The 20,724-nt window shown below is 46.9% G+C and overlaps 1 protein-coding gene across 1 annotated transcript; it reads left to right on the top strand.

Moving 5' to 3' along the window:
• The first annotated feature begins 564 nt into the window (after positions 1–564).
• Positions 565–20,050, top strand: C3H11orf97 (chromosome 3 C11orf97 homolog). Its single transcript, XM_060234925.1, has 4 exons — positions 565–752; positions 8,597–8,701; positions 15,404–15,529; positions 19,905–20,050. The coding sequence occupies exons 1-4, from the start codon at positions 662–664 to the stop codon at positions 19,916–19,918; spliced, it is 336 nt and encodes a 111-aa protein (XP_060090908.1). The 5' UTR covers positions 565–661; the 3' UTR covers positions 19,919–20,050.
• Positions 20,051–20,724: the final 674 nt, after the last annotated feature.

Here is a 20,724-nt window from a genome sequence, read left to right as displayed (position 1 = left end):
TGCCTTTTAAATGCCTCCCCTCCATTGGAAATAATGAAGGATAGGTGCACCTTCTTTTGGGACCCCCTAGTCCAATCTTTTTGAAACTTGGAGGGTGTTTTGAGGAGAGGCATTGGATGCTATGCTGCAAATTTAGTGTCTCTATCTAAAAAAAAAAGCCCTCCCCCCCAGATCAATTCTCAATTATACCCTATGGGAATCTGTCTCCATAGGGAATAATGGAGTGTTCAACAGATATTCCCCCCCCCCTCAGCTTAATGATTACTCTGAAGTGGGGGGAGGGCCTCCAAACTGGGGCATCCCCTGCCCCCACCTGGGGATTGGCAGCCCTTAGAGGTTATCAGGTACTGCGAGCCTGGCGGCCCTCGGGGAGTGTTAGCCCAGCCTGGTTGCCATGCCAACCCTAGCAGGCCCAGGGCCTCGGCGCTTTCCCTTCCCTCCAGGCCTGGCGCGGGCTCCTCTCCGCGTTCTTCCCTCCTAGGGCTTGCCTGCCTGCCTGGCTCAACCCGAATTCCGCCGGGGCTCAAGTCATAAGCTTCTTATTCCCCGTCGCGCTCTGCCCTTCCCCTCCTCTTCCTCCGCCGTTTCGGGCTCCTATGGCAACCGGCCTGCGCGTCTCACTTGCTTGGCGGCGGCAGAAGCACCACCGGCGGCCCGAGGCATGAGAGAGCCGGTCGGGGAGCAAGCGGAGCCGAGGGCTGGGGACTCGGGGAGCCGGATCTATGCGGAGTACAAGGAAGGGGGGCAGCCCTGTGAGTGAAACCGGGGTGCGGAGGAGGGAGGCGGTTCTCCCCCGCCACCGAGAGATGGGGGCCCGCCCACGCGGATAGGGCCTCTCGCAACAGGCAGGCAATCCGAACCAGCTACTCATTCCCTCCCTTTTCCCTTTAGAGGAGCCACTGGGCTCCAGGTTTCACGCTGGGTATGCTGCTGCCTAAATAGATCACTGGATCTCTACATAGGCTGCTTTTCCCTTGGAATCAGGGTCTCCCCGTGCCTTTCCCTAATGCAGGGGTGGCCAAAGTGCGGCTCGGGAGCCACATGTGGCTCTTTCACACACATTGTGTGGCTCTTAAAGCCCCCATCACCTTGTCGGCTGGCTTGGAGAAGGCATTTGTCTCTTTAAGTAACTTATCTAAGCCAAGCCAACCGGCAACTTGGAGAATGCATTTAAAGTTAAAGTTGCTTTCTTTCTACCTCTCTCTACCCTGTCTATTTTCCATCCATCCATCCATCCATCCATCCATCCATCCATCCATCCATCCATCCTTGCGGCTCTCAGACATGTAGTGTTTATTCTATGTGGCTCATACGTTAAGCAAGTTTGGCCACCCCTGCCCTAATGTGTTATTTAGCGGGGGGTGGGGGGGCGGATTACTATCCCAATTGAGCCCCCTCCCTTTGTCTTGAACCTTTTCTACAAAACTAAGTGTTATCTCATATACACACCTAATTGTCTTGTGGAACTTGCTGCCACAAGATAGAGTGATACATATTTATTTGGACTATTTATAAGCTTGGCTTTAAGGTTACCAACTTTCGCCTATCCCGTTTGAGCCCCCTCCCTTTGACTTGAACTTGTTCTACAAAATGAAGTGTTGTCTCACTCACACACAACCCTGATTGTCCTGTGGAACTTACTGCCACGAGATACAGTGATACATACGTTTATTTGGACTATTTATAAGCTTGACTTTAAGGTTACCAACTCCTGGTTGGGAAAATCCAGGCAATATGGGGAGGTTGAACCTGAGGGGAGTGGGGTTTGGTGAGAAGGACCTTAGCTTCGTATAATGGCATAGCGTCCACTCTCCAAAGTGGCCGTTTTCTCCAGGGAAACTGAGCTCAGTCACCTGGAGATCATTTGTAATTCTGAAAGCTCCAGGCTCCGCCTAGAGGTTGTAGCAACCAAGAGTCACACGGATAATGGAACTGAGAAGAAAACCCACCTGGAGGTTGGCAACCCAGCTTTTTGTTCCAGGATCCAAGACAATTAATACTAGATAACAAAATACAGTAAGATGGATATGATCAGGCAAGATTCATGGAGAAGATCCACCAGTAGCTGTGAGTGGGACTTGAATATTCAGAGGCAGTATGGCAGTTGCTGAGTGTGGGGTAGCATGTTTTTTGTGTGCAGACAAGGCAATATATGTTCATGGTAGAAGAAGATATTGAAGATATTGGATTTATATCCCGCCCTCCACTCCGAAGAGTCTCAGAGCGGCTCACAATCTCCTTTACCTTCCTCCCCCACAACAGACACCCTGTGAGGTAGATGAAGATATTGGATTTATATCCCGCCCTCCACTCCGAAGAGTCTCAGAGCGGCTCACAATCTCCTTTACCTTCCTCCCCCACAACAGACACCGTGTGAGGTAGATGAAGATATTGGATTTATATCCCGCCCTCCACTCCGAAGAGTCTCAGAGCGGCTCACAATCTCCTTTACCTTCCTCCCCCACAACAGACACCCTGTGAGGTGGGTGGGGCTGGAGAGGGCTCTCACAGCAGCTGCCCTTTCAAGGACAACCTCTGTCAAAGCTATGGCTGACCCAAGGCCATGCTAGCAGGTGCAAGTGGAGGAGTGGGGAATCAAACCCGGTTCTCCCAGATAAGAGTCTGCACACTTAACCACTACACCAAACTGGCACATAATGATCTATAGGCAGGTTTCATTCCCTACATAAAAAGGCTTTGGTCTTTTAAAAACAGTATCCTCAGGTACTAGCATAACAAAGTCATTCTAAGAGGATACTTCCTATTTGACCGTAATGTCTTCCAACAGGATTTATTTTATTTAAGCCATTTATAGCCTACTTTTCTCCCTGGGACACAAGGCAAGTTACAGAATGTATTTTAAAAATTCAGTCAGAAGACATAACATGTCCAGTAAACTAATCAGGAGGACTAGGATTACAGAAGTGGGACAGGGGGGTGGGGGGAACAGTGCAAACAAAAAAGAAATAAACCTGTCTAAGGCAGGGCATATAAAGGAAAAGGTAGTCCCCTGTGCAAGTACCAGTCATTTTCGACTTGGGTGATGTCGCATCACATTTTCACGGCAGATTTTTTACGGGGTGGTTTGCCATTGCCTTCCCCAGTCACCTACACTTTCCCCCCAGCAAGCTGGGTATTCATTTTACCGACCTCGGAAGAATATCACAGAATAAAAAATGGTTACAAAGACAAAAGTCAATGTAGTAAAAGCCAGGTGATACATAACAGAAGCGTTGCCATAGGCTACTCTCCTCTTCTAAAAGTGACCTCCTGAGCTGTTCTGTTACACAACAGTTTTAATCCCTTTATTAAAAAAAATGTCCTCCAGAACACTTATGTTTTGTGTATTCTGCGAAATGATAGATGAGGAATGTCTGTTGTGGGCTGATTCTGCTTAGATGCAGCCAAGACTTGCCAGACTCCGTTTGAGTCATTGCATAATCCCAAGGCACAGCCTACTTAATGCAACCCTGTAGAGCTTCCAAAGTAAGAGACAAACCGAGGTGATCTGCCATTGCCTGCCTTCATACTGACCCTGGACTTCCTTGGTGGTCTCCCATCCAAGTACTGATCAAAGCCAACCCTGTTTAGCTTCTTAGATCTGACAAGAAGAAGAAGGAGGAGGAGATATTGGATTTATATCCCGCCCTCCACTCCAAATCTCAGAGTCTCAGAGCGGTCAGAATCTCCTTTACCTTCCTCCCCCACAACAGACATCCTATGAGGTGGGTGGGGCTGAGAGTGCTCTCCCAGAAGCTGCCCTTTCAAGGACAGCTCTGCCAGAGCTATGGCTGACCCGAGGCCATTCCAGCAGCTGCAAGTAGAGGAGTGGAGAATCAAACCCAGTTTTCCCAGATAAGAGTCTGCACACTTAAGCATTACACCAAACTGGCTCAGACTAGGTTAGCCTGGGCCGTCTAGAACAGGGGTCCCCAACCCCCCGGGCCGTGGACTGGTACCGATCCGTGGCATGTTAGCAAACGGACCGTGAGTTGTATAATTATTTCATTATATATCACAATGTAGTAGTAGTAATAATAAGACAACATTGGATTTATATCCTGCCCTCCATTCCAAATCTCAGAGCTGCTGGCTCACAATCTCCTTTATCTTCCTTCCCCACAACAGACACCCTGTGAGGTAGGTGGGACTGAGAGAGCTCTCCCAGAGCCCTTTCAAGGACAACTCTGCGAGTGCTATGGCTGACCCAAGGCCATTCTAGCAGCTGCAAGTGGAGGAGTGGAGAATCAAACCCAGTTTTCCCAGATACGCATCTATGCACTTAACCACCACACCAAAATAAAGTGCACAATTGTATCATCCCAAAAGCATTCCCCCCCCCCCCCCATTCCGTGGAAAAATTGCTTTCCACAAAAATGGTCCCTGGTGCCAAAAAGGTTGGGGACCACTGATCTGGAAGCTTAGTGGTGGTGGAAGGTGTCAAATCACAGCCAACTTATGGTGACCTCATAAGTTTACGGCAAGAGATGAATGGAGGTGGTTTGCCATTGCCTGCCCCTGCACAGCAAACCTGGACTTGACACTCTTCTAAATCCACTGAAGTCAATGAGAAGAGTGTATCTCTGTTTAGGATTGCACAGTAGAACTCTTTACGACTGCTACTTCTCTGGAATTTGCCTCTGCAGTCTAAAAATAAAATATGCTATGCGTAAGAGTGAAGTAGGTTCAAAACCATGTGCCTTAGACGCAAAAGTTTTAGAAACACTGATATAAGTGAAACTTTGTTAAACTGGGACATTACAGTTTTAAAAATGCAGGTATGAAGTAGTGGAAAGCTGAACATGCGATAGTTAATATATTTTATCCTGTGCTTCCTCCAAAGAGTTCAGAGCTGCATATGTGGCCTTCTCACGTATATGGAGAATGTTACATAGAGAGGAGAGGGAAAAGGCAAACGCAGAATTTCTCTGTTTTTATCACCAGAGGGCACTCTATGAAGCTATATATTCTGAAACAAACAAAATGCGTTTTGAGATTATAGACTGTCGTCAGGGCTGCATGCATGGTAGGACTTCCTGGGCATGGAGAAAAAGAGCAGAATGAGGTCATGGTCACCGTATTCAGATTCTCGAGAATCACTTCTGTCTTTTAAAAAGCAAGACCAATTTCACACTAGACCTTTAATCCTGGTTTAGCCTTGTCCCCAAACTGACATTCTACACTAGAATCAGAGAAACCAACTCTATGATTTTATTGTAGAATGTTAGCTTGGGGACAGGGCTAAAACAGGATTAAAGGTTTAGTGTGAAATTGGTTCAAGTGTTTATATATCCAGGTATATCCAGGTTCAAGTGTTTATATATCCGGGTTTATATATCCAGGTATGTTTACGTACAAGGTGTGCTGAGATCTGATGAGGTGTTTGATTATTTGATTGTTCTGTGTCATTTAGATTTACCAGCTGTCTGGCTAGAACAATGACAGGTCCTGTTAATAGAGGCTAAATGGGATGTTGTTTATTAGGTGATGATCCTTTGCCCATCTCCACGAGGAGCAAAAACTATTCTGCAAAATGGTAAAAACAGTGAAGAATAAGAGAGAGAGAGAGAGAGAGAAATTGGGCAACTCTGTTTAATCTGCATAATTGTATATGGGTTGTGGAATTCAATCTTACTTGGTGAAAAGTTGGAATTCCCTTTTTTTTTTTTTTGAGTACACACAGGCCTGGGAGTTTCTAAGGGCCTAAAGCCTAGAGCCAGTTTGGTGTAGTGGTTAAATGTGCAGACTCTTATCTGGGAGAACCGGGTTTGATTCCCCACTCCTTCACTTGCGGCTGCTGGAATGGCCTTGGGTTAGCCAAAGCTCTGGCAGAGGTTGTCCTTGAAAGGGCAGCTGTTGTGAGAGCCCTCTCAGCCCCACCCACCTCACAGGGTGTCTGTTGTGGGGGGAGAAGATATAGGAGATTGTAAGCCGCTCTGATTCAGAGAGAAGGGCGGGGTATAAATCTGCAGTTGTCGTCGTCTTCTAAAAAAAGAAGACAAAATCTTGATAAAGGAAATTTCAGTTGATGTTAGCTGATAGTCCTGTTGTCTTGAACTGGATTGCCCAGGTTTGCCTAATCTTATCAGATCTCAAAAGCTAAGCAGGGTCAAACCTTGATGGGACACCATCAAGAAAGTCCTGGGTTGCTACACAGGGACAGAAGAGACGACTACAATCGCCATCCCTTCCTCTCCCCACAAGAGTCACCTTGTGAGTTAGGTGAGGCTGAGAGAGCTCTGAGAGAACTGTGACTGGCCTGAGGTCACTCAGCAGGCTTCCTGTGGAGGAGAAGCGGGGAATCAAACCCAGTTCTCCTGATTAGAGTCTGCTGCTCTTAACACTGGTCCCTGCCATGCAGGCAGGCAATGGCAAATCACCTCTGAACATTTTTTGCCTTGAAAACCCTATGAGGTCACCATACGTTGGCTGCATCTTGACTGCACTTTCCACCATCCAATAGTCAAGCTATCATTAGTTTTGTATCCTTAGGGTATCTCTAGAAACTGGAATTAAAATCATAGGCTAGGAGTCAATTACTGCATAATGAATTATTTGATTAGCGCCTTGTGATCTTATACATTTTCTTAAAACAGCTGGATCTGTCCCAGCTTGAAATAGATGCTGACCTTGGAGTCATAAAACCATGATGCTGTGAGGCTGCTGTTGTTGTTTTAATTACAGTACCTTAAAGTACCAACTGGCCTTCCAGTAAGCGAGAGAGATTTTGAGGAAGCAGAACTTGTGGCAATAGAATGTGCTAGCAAGCCTCTTTAGTGGGAGAAGTTGAGGCACTGGTCCGGGACTTCTCGAAACGGCCCTGCTGGAAGGCTACGAGTTTATGTCGGAAATCTGGGGGTCTTTAAGACAGCACGTTTGTGGAGGAGCAAGACAACAGCAGCAGCTTGAATAACCTAGGGCAGGGGTGTTGAACTCATTTGTTATGAGGGCCGGATCTGTCATAAATGAGAACTTGCTGGGCGGGGCTGTGTGTGTACCTATTTAAGATTAGGTAGCAGAGATATGAACTTTATAAAGGACACAGACAAACAAAGATTTTTTTATTTTAAAAAACTTAAAATAAAACGTGCTTAAAACATTAGCACTCATTAGTCTTAAAGGTGCTTTCTTTGTATCTCTCCCATGTGATCCAGGGAACTGGATAAAGGAAGCTCTGGCTCTTTCCTTCCTTATCAAGGGGGGGGGGCAGAACAGGGAGGAGTCTCAGCAAATAGAAGGAAGAGAGGCTTGGCTCAGCAGCTCTGCTGTGCAATTGAGAGAGCCTGGCAAAGGAAGCGCTCCCTCCCCCCTTCCTGCCCAAGCGAGGAGCCTCAGCCATTGGAGAAAATAGAGGCCTTGTTTTGTAGCTCCTGTGCGATTGAGCAAGCCTTCCAAAGCAAGCTGTTATGCAGAAGGAAGCAAGAGAGAGGGAGAAGGAAGCAGATGACAGCCAGTTGCTTGGGGGCCTAAACGTTTGACACCCCTGGCCTAGTGTATCCCAAACACATCAGCTCTTGAAAGCTAAGCAGGGTTTGCAATGGTTAGTATTTGTATGGAAGGCCACCAAGGAAGACCAGGGTTGCTATGCAGAAAAAGGCAGTGACAAACTGCCTGCACTTATCTCTTGCCTTGAGAACCCTGTGGGAGGGCACCAGAAATTGGTTGCAATTTTATGGCCGTTAATTCGTATTATAAGGCATCGTCCTTCAAGCAAAGGCTGCTTCATTCTGCCTGAATCTGGGTGTGCCTCCTGATTTAGAATGAGGCACCCTGAACAGAGAGACATACAGAGCTGCTACTAGCAAATTCTGCAGCAGCACCGCATCAGGAGTGACTGCTCACATCCTGTTCTGTGCAGAGTCATGGCCTAATTGCCTAGTGGAAGCTGACTGGGAGAGGGCAGTAAGAGTAGTAAGAAGTGCAGGGATATATTGGGCAAGAAATGCAGGGATATATTGGGTGATGCGGTCTTAATTGTATAATATAGCGGGTTCAACGCATGGAAGAGGCGAGGTGGTGATCATAGCTCTTTATTTAGTACGGTATAGTGATGGCTGAACTCAAAGACTGGAGAACTGGGCCAATGGGGCCAACTAAATACACATCAAGTTTCCCATGCAAGGACACCATTGGATCTTTCAAACCAGCAGGGGGCCCGTGATTGGAGCAGGACAGCAGGGATTTGGATCCTACTGCCCATTGATCCTGAGTCCCCAAGCTCAGTCCTACAGGCTCCAGTGAGCCTGGCAGAAACACCATCAACAGCTATTAGAGGTCCATCAGTGGCTATTAACTACAGGATATAGATAGAACTCTCCGTCTGGGGCAGTGATGCTCTGTATTCTGGTGCTTGGGGTGGGGCAGAGTGGAAAGGCTTCTAGCCCCACTGGTGGACCTCTTGATGGCACTTGGGGTTTTTTGGCCACTGTGTGACACAGAGTGTTGGACTGGATGGGCCATTGGCCTGATCCAACATGGCTTCTCTTATGTTCAATTACACAACATTAGTTCATATGCACAACAAATTCTTTAACATTTATTCTCCAAATCGCATCAGTGTGCACTGGCATGAATGTCACTGTCTTTTGTAAAACAGGGAAGAAATTTGTGTATGTGGAACCACCTCGGAGAGTTAAGGAGGTGCTCGAAGAAGAGCTTTATTTCCGGAGAGATGAGTGCAGAATCAAGCACCCTTCAGAAGGTAAGCGCTGTGGCCGGTCAAAGAAACCACCCTGGGGATTTTGTTGTTCTCCCCTCTTCATGGTGAAGTCCAACATAGACAATTATTCAATAAGAACAAAAATGAAAGCATTTAGGAAATTTAACATTGCAGTTCTAAACAGAGCCTGTTGAAGTCAGTGCACTGAGAAGAGTGTAACCCTGGTTGGGATTGCACCGTGAATGCAGAGGGTTAAAGGGAGAATGTGTTGTGAGCATCAGAAGGATTTAAATTCTACAACATCATTGGGATTCATAAGATTTTTTTTTGTATTTTTGCATATTTATTAATGTGTGTATATGTGTGTGTGAGTGAGTGTGTGTGCACACCTGGCAGTCATGGCAACCTCTGGTGACTGACCCCTACTGGGGGCCTGGAAGGATATTCAGGGAGGCGACTGAATAAATCCTGCCTCTGCCTCCCAACTCCTGGTATTCCAAGGAAGTCTCCCATCCAAGGATTTGCCAGAGTCGACCCTGCTTTAGTGTCATGATCTGTGTAGGACTGGGAGACAAGGCCTAGGGAGGCCTGGGCCTGAAGACCAGTGTGGGAGTAGAAAGCAGACACAGTCTACAATCTCCACAATGCTTGGCACCCACTGTAACCAATCAGTGTCCAGGGATTGTGTGAGGGAATTGCTCCATAAACTTTGTGGGCTGTGGGACTGCATTCTTTTCTCTCACAGAGTCAGGCTGGGAGGACAGTCTGTGGCTGAGAGAAGGATCCCTCACTCAGAAGGTAGAGTGAGTCACAGGCAGTCAGCCTGGGGAAAAGGGCTGTGGGCCCTGACGACTAACAGGCATGGGGAAGTACAGGTAGCCGCGTTAGGATTTATTTTCTTTTTCTTTTATACACTGTTATATCTGTTAAGCACCTTGCCTTGTTTAAATACCCATCCCTGTATTAATAAACCTTTATCTTTTTAATGTTCTCTGCCTGGTCATCACACCTGTGTTTCTTGGCTAAAAGGGGCATTTTTGGTTGGGCTTGGGGCAGTACTCTGGGCCTTCCCGAGGGACCATAAATCCAGAGTGGTGGCAGCATCAGGTGGCACCCCCAGCTGGGTCATGACATTTAGCTTCCAAGATCTGACAAGATCAGGCTTGTGTGGGCTATCCACGGCAGGGCAAGATGCTGCAGAAAACTTTTATTCACTTGTCATGTTTATATCTCTTGTGTCTCCCGCGTGGAGTTCGGGGGGGACATACATGACGCTTTCACAGTCGATTCTGTCTAAGCCTCTGTAAGGTATGCTAGTCTAAGAGATGATCACCCTGATTCAGCTATGGCTGTACGGGTGGAATATAAGCCTACTAAATAAATAAATAAATTCTAGCAGCCTACTAAATAAATAAATAAATTCCCCTTTGCATATTAGGCCATACCCCCCTAATGTACCCAATCCTCCAAGAGCTTACAAAAAAGAGCCTTGTAAGCTCTTGTGGGAATGGCTACATCAGGGGTGTGTGGCCTAATATGCAAAGGAGCTCCTGCTAAAATTCCACCCCTGGCTATACGCATGTAGAAGCTGGCTTCCCGGTGCACATCCTGAGCCGGATAAGGCACACCTGCAGGCAAATGCATCTTCAGGGGCTGAAAGCACCATTGAGGAGTCCAATATATGACCACAGTGGCATCACTGGCAGTTGTACCAATCATCTTTTGGAGGGATGCAAAGGTGGGGAGGGCTGACCTACCTGCCCCCACCTTGCTTCCTCGAATATACAGTTAGTGCTATTGTAAATTCAGATGCCTAGCCCCCTGATCTTAGAATGGGGCATTTCAGCCAGAGGGAAGATACACACTGCATTCCTCTGCTGTGCATGCTTTCTCTTGGATCAAGGCCAGCAATGAAATCTGAACTTGGGTTTCAGCCACTAGAACATATGGCCACCTGTCAAGATATTTATATGTTCTCTTTGAAGAGCAAACTTCCTTTATTTCTTGCACAAGATCAACATGAGCTCTTCTCTTTGCATTTGCAATCATTAAATCGGTTTCCCAGACTAGTAATCATCTCAACTTGTTTATTATTAGTTTGCATTCATCATTCCGCCAGCCAGCTGGCACATCTCAGGTTCAGCGCCTAAAAAGGCCTCAAAGAGAAAGTGGGAAACAAAGGAGGAAACAAACAAACAAACAAACAAACTATAGGGCAATACATGTAGTCTTCTATCAAAATCTGCACACTCTTTCTTGTTTTTCTTCCAAAGGGAATGTACATTCTTATTCCGAGTTTATGTCTTTAGATACTACAGTATGCACCATAGCGTGGTATTTATTTATTTAAGATATTTATATCCTAGTGGAGATATAAAGCAGCCCACAAAAGAGCATAAGAACATAAGAGAAGCTATGTTGGATCAGGCCAATGGCCCATCCAGTCCAACACAGTGACCCCCCCGATCAGACCAACCACCACCCCCCCCCCCCGATGCCATCAGGAGGTCCACCAGTATCAACCTCCTCCATTTTATCCTCAACAGTCACCCTGTGTGGTAGGTTAGGCCCAGCGAGAGTGACTGGCTCAAGGTTATCCAGCAAGCTTCCGTGGCAGAGTGGGATTCGAACCTGAGTCTCTTAGATCCTAGTCTGAGATTCTAACCAGTTCACCACACTGGCTTTCAGGACTGTGTGATCAAAACTGTCCCATGTCTTGACCATGTTAGTGGAATTCTTCCCTGATCCCAGAGTAAGAGTCTGCTACGCTTTCCTCTCCTGTATAGGCTTCAAGAAGGGCAGAAATATGTCAAAGGTGGAATTTGGTGAATGACTCTCACTGAAGCATTAAGATTCAGAAGTCAACAACCTATCTCAGAAACTTGATTTTGCTAACTTTTGAAATATGTTGTCTGAAGCCAGTTTTCAGGATTCCCTTCCATGGGAAAGGTTCACATTTCCCTGTGGGGGGAGGGGAAAATCCCTGGACTGTAAATTCCAAGACAAAACCACACACTTGCAAGGGGTGAAGGGGAAACCATAAAGATCAGTGCCAGACTGGTGAGGAATTAAGTGAAATTAAATGAAACAACGTGTATTTATTTGCTCCATTCATGCCCCACTTTTCTCCACAGTGGAGACCGAAAGCAGCTTATTTCACTTCCACTTTATCCACACAACAACTCTGTGAGGCAGGTCTGGCTGAGAATGTGTGACTGGCCCAAAGTCATCCATGGCAAGCTACCATGGCAGGGTGGGTATTTGAGCCTGCCTCTCCCAGATCCTATACAACTTCTCCAATCAGGACATCAGACTTCCGACTTGCTGGCTGGCTGGAAGAAATAATTTAAAAAAATAAATGTCTTCTCCAAGCTGACTGATGAGGTGGTGGGGGCTTCAAGAGCCACACAATATGTGCGAAAGAGCCACATGTGGCTCCTGAGTTTGACCACCCATGTACTAGGATATTCCAAAGTTCACCAGGGCACCAAAAACCATTATTCTAAGTTCTGTATGTTTACTCCACCTTGTTAGTTTTCAAGCACCAGCACTGAAGTGATTCAGATGAAGCTGATATATACATTTGTGCCAATCACAGGCCTTCAAACGGCATCCAGGTAACTTGCAAGATTAGGCCCTGATCCAGCCATCAGTAGAAGGTGTTGGCGGGTGCAGATTTCCCCCATGTCACTCTTCCCCCAGCAGTCCCTTGTGATTCATGGAGCTGAGAGGCCCATGTGAGAAAAGCTCCCACTGGATTGGGCGAGGGCTGCAGCCAGGAGCTGATTGCACCTCTTCTCACTCCTCCCTGCAGCCTCCCCCCACCTTGAAGTGTTCTTCCATGTTGCAATTGGACATATGACACTACCTTATACTGAATCAGATCATCAGTCCATCAAGGTCGGTATTGTCTACTCAGACTGGCAAGGTCTCAGCTAGTGTCGTCATAGGTGATTTTAACTACCCGCAGATTGATTGGGTCAATATGTGTTCTGGTCGAGAGAAAGAGATTGAGTTTCTAGATGCTCTCAATGACTGCGCTATGGAGCAGATGGTCTCTGAACCTACCAGGGGTGGGGCGATCCTGGATTTGGTCCTAAGTAAAGCCCAAGACTTGGTGAGAGATGTAAAAGTGATCGCACCGCTTGGGAGCAGTGACCATAACGTTATTGATTTCACCATTTGTATAAATAGAGAGTTGCTCCAAAAGACCGGCACAACCATGTTTAACTTTAAAAGGGGTAAATTCTCTGAGATGAGGAGGCATGTTAAGAGGAAATTGAAAGGAAAGGTGAATACAGTCAAAACCCTTGGGGAAGCTTGGAGGCTACCGTATTTAAAATTACAATCCTAGAAGCTCAGATAAAATACATACCACAAGTTAGGAAAGGCACAAACAGGTATAAGAGAAGGCCTGCACGGTTAACAAACAAAGTAATGGAAGCTGTAAAAGGTAAGAAGGACTCCTTTAAGCGGTGGAAAGCTAGTCCAAGTGAAATTAATAAAAGGGAACACAAGCAGTGGCAAATCAAATGCAAGACTGTGAACAGGCAGGTAAAAAGGGACTATGAGGAGCATATTGCAAAAACATAAAGACCAACAATAAAAATTTCTTCAAATATATTAGAAGCAGGAAATTAGCCAGGGAGGCAGTGGGGCCCTTGGATGACCAAGGGATCAAAGGATTACTGAAGGAGGATAGGAAAATGGCTGAGAAGCTGAATGCATTTTTTGCCTCCGTCTTCACTGTGGAAGATGAGAAGTGTTTGCCTGCTCCAAAACCACTTATATTGGAAGGGGTGTTGAAAGACCCGAGTCAGATTGAGGTGTCAAGAGAGGAGTTCCTACAACTGATAGACGAATTAAAAACTAATAAGTCACCACGTCTGGATGGCATACATCCAAGAGTTCTGAAAGAACTCAAAGTTGAACTTGTGGATCTTTTGACAAAAATATGTAATCTTTCATTGAAATCTGCCTCCATTCTTGAGGACTGGAAGGTAGCAAATGTCACCCCATCTTTAAAAAGGGTTCCAGAGGAGATCCGGGTAACTACAGGCCAGTCAGTCTGACTTCAATACCGGGAAAGTTGGTAGAAACCATTATCAAGGACAGAATGAGTAGGCACATTGATGAACACGAGTTATTGAGGAAGTCTCAGCATGGGTTCTGTAAGGGAAGATCTTGCCTCACTAATCTGTTACATTTCTTTGAGGGGGTGAACAAACATGTGGACAAAGGAGACCCGATAGATATTGTTTACCTTGACTTCCAGAAAGCTTTTGATAAAGTTCCTCATCAAAGGCTCCTTAGTAAGCTCGAGAGTTATGGAGTAAAAGGACAGGTCCTCTTGTGGATCAAAAACTGGCTAATTAATAGGAAGCTGAGAGTGTATATAAATGGGCAGTCTTCGCAGTGGAGGACGGTAAGCAGTGGGGTGCCGCAGGGCTCAGTACTGGGTCCCATGCTCTTTAACTTGTTCATAAATGATTTGGAGTTGAGAGTAGGCAGTGAAGTGGTGAAGTGTGCAGATGACACTAAATTGTTCAGGGTGGTAAGAACCAGAGAGGATTGTGAGGAACTCCAAAGGGATCTGTTGAGGCTGGGTGAGTGGGTGACAACGTGGCAGATGATGCTCAATGTGGCCAAGTGCAAAGTAATGCACATTGGGGCCAAGAATCCCAGCTACAAATACAAGTTGATCGTGGTAGATAACTCACTGAAAGTGTCAAGACAGTGTGCGTTTGCAATAAAAAAGGCCAACGCCATGCTGGGAATTATTAGGAAGGGAATTGAAACCAAATCAGCCAGTATCATAATGCCCCTGTATAAATCAATGGTGCGGTCTCATTTGGAGTACTGTGTGCAGTTCTGGTCGCCGCACCTCAAAAAGGATATTATAGCATTGGAGAAAGTATAGAAAAGGGCAACTAGAATGATTAAAGGGCTGGAACACTTTCCCTATGAAGAAAGGTTGAAACGCTTGGGACTCTTTAGCTTGGAGAAACGTCGACTGCGGGGTGACATGATAGAGGTTTACAAGATAATACATGGGATGGAAAAAGTAGAGAAAGAAAGAAAGTAGAGAAAGGAGTTGATGGTTCCACTGGATCCGAGTCATACGATTGTACCGTCATGTTCATAGAATCATAGAGTTGGAAGGGACCTCTAGGGTCATCTAGTCCAACCCCCTGCACAATGCAGGAAACTCACAAACACCTCCCCCTAAATTCATAGAATCTTCATTGGTGTCAGATGGCCATCTAGCCTCTGTTTAAAAACCTCCAAGGAAGGAGAGCCCACCACCTCCTGAGGAAGCCTGTTCCACTGAGGAATCGCTCTAACGGTCAGGAAGTTCTTCCTAATGCTGAGCCAGAAACTCTTTTGATTTAATTTCAACCCACTGGTTCTGGTCCTACCTTCCAGGGCCACAGAAAACAATTTCACACCATCCTCTATATGACAGCCCTTCAAGTACTTGAAGATGGTGATCATATCACCTCTCAGCCGCCTCCTCTCTAGGCTAAACATGCCCAGCTCCTTCAGCCTTTCCTCATAGGACTTGGTCTCCAGACCCCTCACCATCTTCGTCACCCTTCTCTGGACCCTTTCCAGCTTATCTATATCCTTCTGGTCTATATCCTATATGTTCCAGCTTGTCTATAATCCATGTAACATCCTATGTAAAAATGGCAGCATTGTTCCATAAAAATGAGCGCATTTTTTTTTTAACATTATGCCTAGTGGCCCTGGAAGGAATTTGGAGCTTGAAAAGGAATTTCCCCGTGGGAGGCTTCAAGCCAGCATCACAGACTCCAAGCAACATGCTCTCCCAGCCTAAGTACTACTCCAGGCATGCAGTAATAAGAAGTAAGAATGTGCTCGCTCCCGCTTTCTTTCTTCCACACATCCTTGCCGCTTTGCGACACTTGGAGTGAAATGTCTTGTGGGTTGCATCACATGTTTCTGAATAGCAAAACCAGTCCTCACAACAGTGCTGGATTAAACCCTGTGGAGGCCCCTAGGCAGTCAAAATCTCGGGGGATCCCCTCACAAATTATCTCAATGTCGGAGCCCCACTGCAGCCTGCAGGCACCTTCTCAAAAGCCCCTTTTACTGAGCTGCGGGGGAGAGGCAGAGAGAGGCAAACTGGGCAATGACGGCAGCAGCAGCTGCACCAGGCAGGTTGGGCAAAGAGCGGCTCGGTTGCTGGCTGTGCGTGCAGGCTGGGAGGGCTGCAAGCAGGGGGGGAAATCGGGGGCGGGGGGGAGTTGATCCGGGGCCCCTAAACGCTTGGGGGCCCATAGGCCAGTGCCTACTTGGCCTAATTGTTAATCCGGCCCTGCCTCACAATACCACGGTCAATCTGATTCCCCAGACAGTGTACCGCCAGAACACACCATTTGTGAAAGTGTTTTGCCACGATAAATTTCACATGTGTTGTAGTGCAGTCCTAAGCAGAGTTAAAGCCTTTCTAAGCCGATTGATTTTAGGTAGGGTGGAATTCGGCTTGGGATGGGACGGTCAGTATTACAGGGAATGTCTGCAGTTGGTGGTGAATATTGACAATCCCTGGCAAATGTTGTGGGTGTCCAGAGCTGTTCCACCAGGCATTCAGTTGAGGCAGTGGCCCCCCCTGCCCTGTCCACCCATGCTATGCACCTGTGCTGGGCACAGACAGTGGGAATGCTTTGCCGCTTGTTAATATTCAGTAGATTTAGCGCATAGAGAAGGCCAACATTTTTCTGAGAGCACTTCCGTTGCATTTTTTGCTACCTTGTGATTTATGCATAGGAATTGAATGTTAAGCTCTTATCGTATTATGTTTTAATTTTAAAATTGTTACATCTGCATGTTGTGAGCCACCCTGAGCCCACTTGCAGGGTAGGGCAGGCTATAAATAAATCTCGGCTTGGCTTCGTGAACGAAGATTTAAGAAGGGTGCAGTAGTCCACGTCTGCTGCAGGCTCGCTGGTGGCTGACAAGACCAATGCGGACAGGCAGATCTGGCCACAGTGGCTGCAGGGAAAAGTCTGATTTGGGGTTGGTGCTGTAGCAGTGCGATTCTTCCTCGATCTCCTTTTGTCCTCAAGACCAGCTATGCGTGCGTTCTCAAAGGAAGAGACAGCCTGGTGGATGGTGTGTCTCCATGCTTTGCGATCTGAGGCTAGGTCAGACCACTGGTGATGGTTGATGCGACAGGTGCCAAGGGATTTCTTCAAGGAGTCCTTGTACCTCTTCTTTGGTGCCCCTCTATTTCGATGGCCGGTGGAGAGTTCGCCATACAGGGCAATCTTGGGAAGGCGGTGGTTTTCCATCCTAGAAATATTCCCTGCCCAGCGCAGCTGCGTCTTCAGCAGCAGTGCCTCGATACTGGTAACCTCCGCCCGCTTGAGGACTTATACCCGCTTGAGTATAAATAAATACTCAAAGAGATACACCAGTGAACACTGAAAGCCACTCATTTAGATGGGATTGTTGGTATTTGTCACTGCGTATCCGCCAAGCTGGGATGTATGCCAGTTAAAGGTGATGTTCACTGTATTCACTGTAAGCTGGCAGTCTTCTTCCGGGAACATCAACATTCCTTCCATTTCAGGCTTTCAAGTAAAATATCTAATGGGTACAGCTTTAAAAAAATAATATTTGTATTCCATCCTTCGAAAAACCTAGAGTGTTTGTTTTTCCGCGTTGCGCTCACAGTGAGCTGTGCCAGGTAGGTTAGGCTGAGAAGAAAAGAGCAACTGGCTCAGATAAGGCTTGCAGCCTTTATTCCGCAACCTTTGCCGGTTACAGCCCGTCTGCTCCGATATGCACTCCTGGCTCTCCTCCTGGCCAGCCTCAGATTTGCAGCCAGTCTTCAATTGCAGGGTATTTGGTTCTGTTTCACTCTGCTCCTGTACAATTGGCCCAGCCCACAGGGTGAGTAGAGGTATAATATGGTGAGTTCCACGCAATGATGAGGCAAGATGGTAGTGATCATAGCTCTTTTATTAGATACAACATAGTATAGTGCTGCACTCAAAAGACTGAGAACTGGGCCAACTGTATATACACTCAAAGTCCTGGCGCTAGCATGCTATTGGACCATTCAAACCAGCAAGGGGCCCGTGATTGGAGCAGGGCAGCAGGGATTTGGATCCTGCCTCCTATTGTTCCCGAGTCCCCAAGCTCAGTTCTACAGGCTCCAATGAGCCAGGCAAGAACTCCATATCATAGATATAATTCCAACCACATATACAACAAGAGGCTTCAGCATCTGACTGCTTAACAGCAGCCTTGTAGCTAGAGGCCACAGGGAAAGGGGGCTGTGAGGGGAGGGGCCCTTTAAATAGTGCAGGAGGCTGGTGACTGCTCCTGCTGCCCCTCCCATGTGCTTTAGAGCCCACCAATCAGCTGATTTGTGGGCATTTAAATGGCACGGGAGGGGCAGTGGCTGGTTGCCCCTCCTGCACAAATGAAATCACACGTGGGGGAAGGAGAGGAGCAGTCCTGGGATGGGGGGGTGAGCCCCCTGTCAGGGAGCCAATCCCCATTGGCCTCTAGTTAGCTACGGGACTGCTTGACAGGTCAGGTCATTCCTGTATTCCTCAAAGAAAGCCTGTATAGCACCCAAAAAGCCCAGATTCCTTCTCTGACAGAACCAAGATTTTGGGAAACAGAGGGTAGCTCACATAAGAGGGTGTTGCTGCAGGGGAGGACACAGCCCGTGCCGCTTTCAGTGTAGTGCAGTATAACTCAGACCCCTAGGTTCAGTGTACGGGTGTGGTCATTACAGTAGTCAGTTGCAGTCAGGGCTTTCTTTGTAGAAAAAGCCCAGCAAGAACTCATTTGCATATTAGGCCATGCCCCCTGACCTCACCATTGTTTCACACGTGGTTTCTTTGTAGAAAAAGCCCAGCAGGAATCGTTTGCATACTAGGCCACACCCCCTGACACCAAGCCAGCCGGAACTGCGTTCCTGCTCCAAGAAAGCCCCGGTTGCAGTTCACGCCCTAGAAACTTCCAGCTGCACTCTCAGATTATTTATTTCACAGTATCGTGACTCGTGAGTGGTTAACAATATTCCCCTCTGGAGTTAGATACTTGTGGATTGCAGCTCTTCTGTTTAGATTATCTCCGTTCTTGTGCCTCTGGAAGTTTCCACATTGCAGTAACCTCTTTCCTAGCAACTGATGACTGTTTATGCCTATGGAGTGTTCCCCTGAAGACAGGAACTGGACACAAGCCAGCCTCCTCTCAGCTTCAGCAGCATTAAGAGACTTGGGACCGATCAAAAGCAAATGCAGAATTGGTTTTTTTTTTAAAAAGGGGGGAGACTTACTCAGCAACCTGTGCAGAAGTCCGGTTCTCTAAGCTTTAACTTGGGGGCTGGGATTTTCTTATTGATCAGTAATCAGTGCCAGTATGAGTCTCTCTGCACCGCTTAGTGATCATCGCCAGAGCTGCAAAACTAGTAGCGAATGGAGCTTTTCTCAACACTCTCTCCAGGAAATAGATGCCACAGGAATTTCTATGAAGAATAACCTGTAGCTCAGCAGGGTTACCAGTCTCAGCGGGGAGGGGCTTGGAGTTCTCCTAGAATTCTGACTGGTCTGTAGACTTTAGAGATCATTTCCTGCGGAGGAAACGGCAGCTTTGGCAGGTGGGCTGCATGGATTCACATCTTCACTGAGCTCCCTCCCCAGGCACCCCCCCCTCCAATTCTCTTGGAATCCCCCCAAGCTGGAGCTGGAAACCCTCTTTAAACTCAGTGGCAGAGTTTGTGCCTTGCACATAGAAGGTGCCACATGCAGTCCCCCCAGTATCTTTGTTTTAAATAATCTCAGGTAGGTGCTGGGAAAGATCTGAGAGAATTGCTACCGATCACAGCAGACCACGCAGAGTTAGATGAAGCGGTGGTACAAGCCAGCTTCATAGCGATGGGCCCCAAAAGTTTTCTGATTCTCTCAAAGAACCGTTTCTTCTGTAAGAAGACTGTGCGTGCCTGCAAGCTTTATTCCTGTGTTTGCCAAAAAGTCTGACATCCCATTATAAGGCATTTTGTCCCTGATTATTAGAATCGCAAACCATTTCATGTTCTGGGGCTGAGAGACACGTGCTAAGTGGGTTTCCACTATCCACATGCGAATCATTGTCTGATTTATTGTAACCAATGAGGTCGTGGTATAAAAATAGAACTGCCTAGTTGGCAAAGGCCGCCCCAATACAATATTTATCAGCCTCTCATACTTTTTCCTCCTAGGACAGCCCATCTGACATGCAGCATCCTCCCCGCCAATGGAAGTCACAAGAACAAATCAGAATTACAGTTATTTTGTCTAAATGAAAAGCATTGTGTTTTAGAACTTGTATAATAGCTTGTAAAATAAACTGCGAAGCTTTGCATCAGCCGGTATGTCTGAGTTGTTGTCTCGGTAGCACCTGTTCAACACTCGCTGCAGAAGGGCTCCCATCCAGGCCGCAATGATGAAAGATATCTTTGATATGCAATTTTACAACTGCAGCATAACTGTAAGATTTTGATCCATGAGGGCAGCCGCGTTGGTCTGAAGCAACAGAACAAAGTTCCAGTGACACCTTTAAGGCCGATGACGTTTTCTTCCTGATATAAGCTTTTGTGCGCGCGCACAGACTTCTTCAGATTAGATCTTGAAACGTTCTTACTCATTTCCAGCAAGCTATGTGCAGCTGCAGCAGCAGCAGCAGCAGCCCTGGAAAAGGAAGCAAGAGAAGGAAGTTGCGTGGAGGCCAGGTCTGAGCCCTGCACATGTTTGACACCCCTGCCACAGTAGTACAGACGACAATCCCCAATAATTTATCCGTGAAACCTTTTGTATTGTGCTACCCTATTGCCTGTATAGGAAAGCCCTCAGTTTTGCATAGTTTGCAGGAAGTCAGGAGAGTGGGAGCCCCAAGGACTATTTCTAGTTCAGAAAATGGCACGAGTGGACCACTAAAGCCCCTTCTCCACACACTTCGAAGTCCTGATTCTAATTGGGTACTGCACTGTACGGAGACAGAGGAGAACCTAACAACTCCTGTGTGATTGTGTCACTTTGTCT

The sequence above is a fragment of the Heteronotia binoei genome, chromosome 3 (assembly GCF_032191835.1).
Source record: "Heteronotia binoei isolate CCM8104 ecotype False Entrance Well chromosome 3, APGP_CSIRO_Hbin_v1, whole genome shotgun sequence".
Classification (NCBI taxonomy): Eukaryota; Metazoa; Chordata; class Lepidosauria; order Squamata; family Gekkonidae; genus Heteronotia; species Heteronotia binoei.
Note: the sequence above shows the minus strand (reverse complement) of the source record. Positions and strands in the feature narration are given on the sequence as shown.

Bases quoted from the DNA above. Each gene is read 5' to 3' on its own strand.
- C3H11orf97 (XM_060234925.1), top strand. From the start codon at position 662: ATGAGAGAGCCGGTCGGGGAGCAAGCGGAGCCGAGGGCTGGGGACTCG. The intron at 753-8,596 runs GTGAGTGAAACC...TTTGTAAAACAG, and splicing joins CAAGGAAGGGGGGCAGCCCT to GGAAGAAATTTGTGTATGTG. The intron at 8,702-15,403 runs GTAAGCGCTGTG...CATTATGCCTAG, and splicing joins AATCAAGCACCCTTCAGAAG to TGGCCCTGGAAGGAATTTGG.